This window comes from Nematolebias whitei, chromosome 15, assembly GCF_014905685.2.
Source record: "Nematolebias whitei isolate Nwh7 chromosome 15, NemWhi1, whole genome shotgun sequence".
NCBI lineage: Eukaryota > Metazoa > Chordata > Actinopteri > Cyprinodontiformes > Rivulidae > Nematolebias > Nematolebias whitei.
The window spans coordinates 18,287,380-18,295,004 of record NC_056512.1 but is presented as its reverse complement, the minus strand read 5'-3'; the positions used below and the strand labels follow the sequence as shown (position 1 = coordinate 18,295,004).

General features: G+C 39.9%; 1 protein-coding gene across 1 annotated transcript in view; it reads left to right on the top strand.

The window, feature by feature from the left end:
* Positions 1-7,625, top strand: part of LOC119422083 (ral guanine nucleotide dissociation stimulator-like 1) — a 19,888-nt gene that overhangs the window by 3,638 nt on the left and 8,625 nt on the right. Inside the window, exons 2-10 of the mRNA XM_037689426.1 lie at positions 855-1,147; positions 3,112-3,156; positions 3,274-3,473; positions 3,612-3,769; positions 3,848-4,078; positions 4,212-4,315; positions 4,681-4,765; positions 6,250-6,321; positions 6,814-6,900. Coding sequence (XP_037545354.1) covers positions 855-1,147; positions 3,112-3,156; positions 3,274-3,473; positions 3,612-3,769; positions 3,848-4,078; positions 4,212-4,315; positions 4,681-4,765; positions 6,250-6,321; positions 6,814-6,900 — 1,275 coding nt within the window. The remainder of the gene's footprint in view (positions 1-854; positions 1,148-3,111; positions 3,157-3,273; positions 3,474-3,611; positions 3,770-3,847; positions 4,079-4,211; positions 4,316-4,680; positions 4,766-6,249; positions 6,322-6,813; positions 6,901-7,625) is intronic.

Below are 7,625 nucleotides of genomic sequence, written 5' to 3'. Positions count from 1 at the left end.
ATTATTAACACGTTTTAAACATTGAGTTATATTCCCACTGAAAAAACATCTTTTCAACAAACTGTTGAGCAGAAGCACAAAACAAAAGAAATCTAACCTCTCTCTCAAGCGTGTTAATCTGGAAATGACAGACACAGATGGTCCTAATGTGCAATTTTTATTACTGTTATTACTATTTTTTATTTTTGCTTTTTTATCTTCTCTCCAGTTTTCTGGGGCCACCCTAGTGCCCCCTGGGGGGGGGGGGGGGGGGCGACCCCCATTTTGAAAAACACTGCTCTAAGCTACTACCACATTAAACTGTAGCTCAGCTCAGCATGTATAAAACAAAGTCATCGACATATAATGTTAACTTGTTATGGCAGCCATGTTAAATACAGGTGACGTCAGACGGATGAGCAGAAACAGTGTTGCTGTTTAAACTTTAGCTCCAGGCAATACAATATAAAAACATATTTTATTTCATGGAAACAAAGATTTGTGTTGGTTGTATTTTGGCGTGCATTACCTGAAACCTAAACTTGTTATTGTTGTCATCACAAGCTGACCCGTTGGTGCAGTCATAGGAGATGATGGGTATTAAACATGACGTAGTTGCTGTGGTCCATATGGGATCAGTGGAAGTCTCTTATTATGTCTCTAATTTGTGCGTAGGTCACTGCTTGTTCATGATGGATTGTTACTTTTTTATTTATTTGTGGCTTAACTTTTAACCCTTCTGTTATAACCACAAACTCCAGTTGATCTATAACTGTGTTTGACCTGTGTGCTTCCAAGGTGCAAACCGTGTGTGCAGAGTTCTCTGTGTGGGCCTGAAACTGAAGCTCTTTTCCCTCCACCTCTGTTTTTCTCAGAACCCAGTGCAGGAGTGGGGTGAGGAGACAGAGGACGGAGCGGTGTACGGGGTCACTCTGCACCGGGAGCCCGTCCCTGGATCCCCCAGCCCCTGCGAGACCAGAGCACCCTGCTGTGGTTTCGTCCAGTACCGGACCTGCAAGGTGCGGCGCCTGAAGGCCGCCACTCTGGACCAGCTGGTGAATCATCTCCTCGACTGTAGGAACCAGGAGCAGGACTACGGCAGGATCTTTCTCTCCACATATAGAACTTATACCAACACAGCAAAGCTCATAGAGCTGCTCTTTCAGAAGTACGTCCAGAATAGGTTCTGTTTTTCTTCACTCTGTAAGTTTTACAGGAAACACTGGATCAGTTCTGAAGAGGTTTTGAATGCAGCCACTGCCTCAAATCTCATCATCAACTTGCTTTTTTGAAGTGGTTCCCAAAGTTGGAGTCTGGACCCCACTGTGGGTTTTGAAACATCACGTAACCGTCCTCAGATGGTTTACAGATATCTATTTAAATGTACCGCAAACGAAACAGGGGGAGTGTTGGTGCACTGGTTAGAGTGCACCACATCTGCACACACACATCTGCTCCCCTGTGCGCTGTAGATGTCAGTCCTATGCTCTGAACAGAGGACTGTGGTTGGTCAGTGGTCTGTGGTTGAATCAGGAAGGACTTTTGGCGTTAATCAATTTCCAAATCCTTCTATGAGTTTGCTCAATGTGGCTACCTCTGAAGGGAGCAGGCAAAAACAAATTTAAATGTAAAAAAAAAAATGCAAAAGGAAGTTTCTCCACCATAATTATTTCAAAGAATAAACACAATAATCATAGATTCTTAAAATTTGTATCTTAGTTGTTAGAGTTTGTATTGTAACCATGCCTAGCATTGGTTAATCCCATGTTTAATGGGATTTATTAGCAAAATTTGCACATCTGAACTGGTAATATTTGGGGTTACGTGCTTTTGCATCCATTATTTTCTCAGTCTAAACCTGAAAAGTTTGTACGACTGATCTAAGACGACATTTTGTTTTATGAACTGTTTAGGAAGTGTAAAGAGAACTAAGATAAAACTAAAGGTTAAAGCTGTTGCCAGTGGCTCATTACTGACACCACAATAACCCCAACACTGTCTGCCTCTCCCTCTTTCACTATGTGCACTCTGAACTCTGAGGGGATTTTTAAAAAGTATGTTTACCACAGTGAGAGGCACGCTAGGTGAAAAAAAGACATTATCACACTCTAAGTTAAACACTTTGTGGTAACGTCTTTAAAAAAAGTAATAAAACTTAAACTATGATTTGTGTAAAAACAGTGAAAGATTTAAAAATGCCATTTTTGTCATGAAAAGTCACACTTTCTATCACCATTTAAACTTTGAATGCGGTTACTACAGTGAAGTACCAGAGTTAAAGAGCTACAAAGAGAACTTGATTTATTTTTCCCACTTTTTTTCACCAAATAGCCATTTTTGCTTATGTGAAAAATGTTGGCTATTTTGTGATTTCATCAACTCCAAATGATGGAACAGTGAACTGCTAAAGGTCATAGTACAAGTTTGCTGCCACACTTATTGATAGTTTCTTTTGGCTGCTCCCTTCCTCAGGGGTTGCCATGGCGAGCCAACTTGCATGATGGATTTGGCAATTTGTTTTACGTCAGATGCCCTTCCTGATGCAACCTGGACTTGAACTCAAAACCTCAGGATTGGAAGACCATGTCACTGACCACCGAGCTACCGCAACCACCCTAGTGCCACACTTATTGATATATGTATAGTTTTGTACGTGTTTTCCTAAAACTGCTTTAGGAGTACCAAATCAAAAATTGTGATGTAAATAGAAGAATAACAGATAAATAGTGAAGAGAGTTCTTCATAGGACTTGCACCTCTAATTGAACACTCTACTGTAGTCTTTATAGCTTTGGTACAGAGTTACTACAGTCTAGTGATTTTCCACAATTTCAAAGTATGAGCTCTATTTTCAGGAAACCCCATGGTAGTGGTGATGGGGGTGGTCTTTTCACACGATGTTCCCACGGATAAAACAAGGGTCTTATGATGGAATCAGAGGTGTCTTGCAGGTGCTCATTATATGGAGACTGTCAACAATAATTATGTGCAGAGACGTTTTGGACTGTGGTTAGAGGGATCTGCAGTCAGCAGCTAGGCAGCCACAAATAACAATTAAAAGATTTCTGTACAAAAACAATATTGTGTGTGTTTTTACTTTTAAATCTTGTGTTTTGTGTATTTTTGTTCTCAGAGACAGTGCCTTCTTAGATCTTGACAATGCTGATTACACCAAGAGGTAGGTAAATAAGTTCTGAGTTTACCCTGTTCATCCCTAACGAGTTCCTCTGGTCTATTGTGTCATTGCTATGGTTAAAATGTAATGTGGCTTCCGTCTGTTCCCCCCACCCCCCAGCCCTCTGCTGAACTTTATCCAGACATGGTTTGATGAGTACAGTGAGGACTTCAGGGACCCTCCGCAGCACGCAGCGCTCAGGCTGCTGTTGGACCGCCTAAGGATCAGCGCAGCTGTGCATGACAACATGCGCAGCCAGCCCAACTTCTGTTCGTTGGCGGGACAAGCTGAGGAGCTGCTCAAGAGGTTCCAGAAAGAAGGTGACCTTTCACCTCAGAACTTGTCCTACTAGCAGCATAGCTTTCCTTCCCAGCCTTACAGTCAGCGATGCTGGGAATACCATTAAAACCCTAAAAGTCGCTAACATTTCCTAATTGGTGATGTGTTTTTTTTATTAGACGTGGCATCAAATGTTGGTTTTGCTGCAGCAGATCTTGAGCAAGATGAGGAGGGCTCTGCTGATGAGGATTCAGGATGTGAAAACTCTCCAGATCCAGGAGACATCATGGATTTCTCCGCTGCAGCCATTGCAGAACAGCTCACTCAGATAGACTCTGTACGTGAGGAAGCGTTTCTCATTTCCCTCTTTAAACACGTTTTGATGGTGACTAACAGATGAATGTGGACATTTCAGGCTCTGTTTGTCAAAGTAGTGCCCTACCAGTGTTTGGGCTGTGTGTGGTCCCAGAGAGACAAGAAGGAGAACATGTCCCCCACTATTCGAGCCACCATTGCCCAGTTCAATACCATCACCAATTGGGTCATTGGTTCCCTGCTCTGCCTGCCTTGCACTTCCTCTCGTGTGCCTCCCACATCAGCAGCACAGAGGGCTTGCATCATAGAGAAGTGGATCAAAGTAGCACAGGTGAGTTCACAGGTGGGAATGATGGCTCTATTTTCAGAAGATTTGTCTTGCACCCCTCCCCAAGTTAAGGACAAAATGCCTCGAGAATTTTAGAATTAGGCAAATCCATGAAATGCAAATGTTCCTTTTACAGGAATGCCGTCGCTTGAAGAACTTCTCTTCTCTGAAAGCCATCCTGTCTGCCCTTCATTCAAATGCAATTTACAGGCTGAGGAAGACCTGGGCTGCTGTGTGCAGGTTGGACCACTTCTGTTTCAAAGGACACATAGTTTTATTTGTCTATATGCTCGGAAAATATATGAATTGTTATGTAATTATCATTTAATGAGGTCTTTGAACCCTCTTCAAGTGCAAAGTAGGGACTTTATTGGAGACGTCAGCAGAAAAGTGGTTTTAAGTGATGACCCAGATTCTAGTTCAGGTCATGAATATTGTAGTACATTCAAAGTTCAAAGTGGAAAAACTTCACATAAACTGCTGACAGCGCAAGCTAGCTATGAATAGCTGTGAATATTTAACACCACTTAATGTGGATAACAGTTTAAATGTTGGAATAAATACCAAGGATTTGCACTTCATGTTGGTTTTGCTGCTTTTTGCAGAGACAGCATATCCACGTTTGAGAACCTCTGGGAGACTTTTCCTGATGAGAATTGTGTTCTGATGAACAAGGAGCTCCTAGTGGAGGTGAGCAAAGCAAAACAACCATGTGTGCGTTATGTTTTTTGTGTGTGTGAAGCAATCAGTGCAATGTAGTGGTTGAAACAATGAAAGGAATCCTCAACGAATGCCTTCATTGCATTAAAATACAGTCCCATCTCATTTTTGCATGTTCTTCTTGTGTTTCTATGACAAATATCTATTTGTAGCTTTAAGAAAATACCATAGCCTCTTTACATATCATTTACTCTAGAATATCTAGCATGATCTCCAGCAATGCCTAGTTGGATTTAATGATCATGTTGAAAACTTTGAATCATAAAAATACCAACATTAAAATGGCATAAGTGCCTAAATGAAAGTTACAGGTACATACCTGTGACCCAACAATAACAATACACAACCTCATGCTACACTATGCTAATGCTCTGTCGACACTGTTACAGTCCCGTGGAGGAACTCATGGCCTTTCTATACATAATTATGGGTCTTTTTTAATTTGCCTCGTTAGAGCCGCACATCAGTGACTTATTCTTTAATGTTCTTGGAATGTGCTCTTTGTACACAATGTCATGTTGCTGTTTTGTTCATCTTCTCTTGTTGGACTCTTTGTGATATTGCCAGAGTACCAACAATGTCTGCGCAATGCTTTTTTAGTATTATTCATTCAACCTTTATTTATACAGGTTAAACTCACAGTACCAGCTGTATACATATACATATCTCCACATATACATATCTATACATATAACCAACATTTTCCACTTGTCATTAATTCTAGAAACATGGTCCTGGATTAAATTGATGTCCACATTGTTGTTATGGGTTTGGCTTGGACTTTATTTGAAAGCAAAAGGAACATAATTTTAATTAGAAAACTAAAATACACCAAAGTATGGCATTGAGAGCACTAGCAAGAAGAAGAAGATGCTGAAGATGGTGGATAAAACCAACACATGCAGGATGTTGAAGTTCATTTAAAGAGTATGGTACAAAAATGGTTTCTCACACTGGAAATGATTGTCTTCTTGACCATGGATCATTTCACTCTTGTAATAATTAAAAAAAGATTGCGTCTTGAGTTAATGTTTTCAGGAATGTTTAACAGGATATTAATGGCAAACAACAAGCCTTGAGCACATGATGTTCCCTTTAAGTGTTTTCTCTGTAGTCGTTTTCAGGAGATTGTGCCACAGACATCTTGTGTACAGTTTTGGACAAAGGACTCACCAATACATTTGTATGGAATAGCCAGTATTTGTTGCTGTACCAAAACATTGTTTCATTGACACATAAATTCTCTGTTTTCATAAAGGAGGTTTGTAATCAGTGCAAACACTGTCCCTCATGTGTTTATAGAACCTGTCTGTTTGCTTTATAGATAGAAATGCTTGAGGCCTCTGGCCCCTTTGAAAAATAGCACATTTCAAGCTAATGTGTAATGAAAAGTCTTCTCACGTCAATATGTGCTGCACACTTTAACTGAACACCACTTTGACTGTCATTAACAGGATTCAGGCCAAGCCACAGTGGGCAATGTTTCTCCAAAGATATACAAGAAGTGCCAACTCCTCAGACAGATGGTAAGCTGATTCTTACAGAGAGGAAAAAGTAGCTTTGAAGGCATGTGCTTAATCCAAAGACACACATCTGAGTTAAACCTGATCACGCTGTTGTAATGTGGCAAAATGTCATCTTTTATCTAGAAGTGTATAATGTTCACGTGAGGCTAAAGGCTCATGGAAATTTCTGTTCTTATATTACACTACTATGTGGAGAATCTCTGGCACGGTCAAGACCAAAACCTATCTTTAGCGTTGTTGCTGAGCAGGTTTCAAATGGCCTTCGGGTCACAGGATTTTTAGTTGGTAATAATAGACTGAACTCAGGTCTTCCTGGGTTGTAATATAAACCCACAGTGTTGCTGAATGACTGATTAACTTGTATGAACATTGACACTTTAAATTTTTTGGGCATAAAAAAACTGAAATCAAAGATGTGTGCTGGAATAAAAAAGATAAAGTGAAAAACTACAACTGTAAATAACAAAATGGTGTCCATACATGTATCTACAGAGTACCTCCAGTGGAGTGGTTCCTTACCTGGGCACTTATCTGACCGTTCTTACCATGTTGGACACAGCTCTGCCAGACACTGTGCAGGTACACCATGCAATATTTAACAGGACTGACAGAAGTGAAACAAATAAAATCTTATTAAGGATTGCTGATAAGAACATAGCAGCAAGTTCATTTAACTCTAATGTAGTCTATCATGAGTAGTATCCTGATGCATGAACCTGGCCATGAACCTTTTTGGATATCATGAGTAGTGTTGCAACATTTTAAAATGTGCATTTGTTTTTACTGGTAACCGTATTATACGGTTTGTTGTATATAGCTTATTTATTGAACTAGTTTGAAGAAACAGTTTTGAATCTGCAGAGAAAAGACAAGCTAACAGCTGGTCCCAAGTCAGCCTCGGCTAACGTAGGTTGCTCTGGTAATTAAAACTCTAAAACTAGTTTACAAAATGCCATAGTGGTTTAAGCAAATGCTGTTTTAAAACCCATTACACTCCCATCAAATATTACATTTCAAGGTTATAGAATATATAAATATTTTCAAGTAGCTGCTAGCTGTAGCATTTTAGGCTCAACTTGGGGCATTTGATAAAGGAATATATTTATGTTGAAACAACAACAAAATGCTAATATGACAATAATGTAAAGGTTTCTGGAGTAACATTTGTATTAAGTGCTGTGATATCTTGAAGACTGAAGTTGTTTTAAGACTGCAAAATCAATTCAGACCACATTTAACAAGCTAGTAGCTCGCTAATACCATACCATACCATACCATACCATACCATACCATACCATACCATA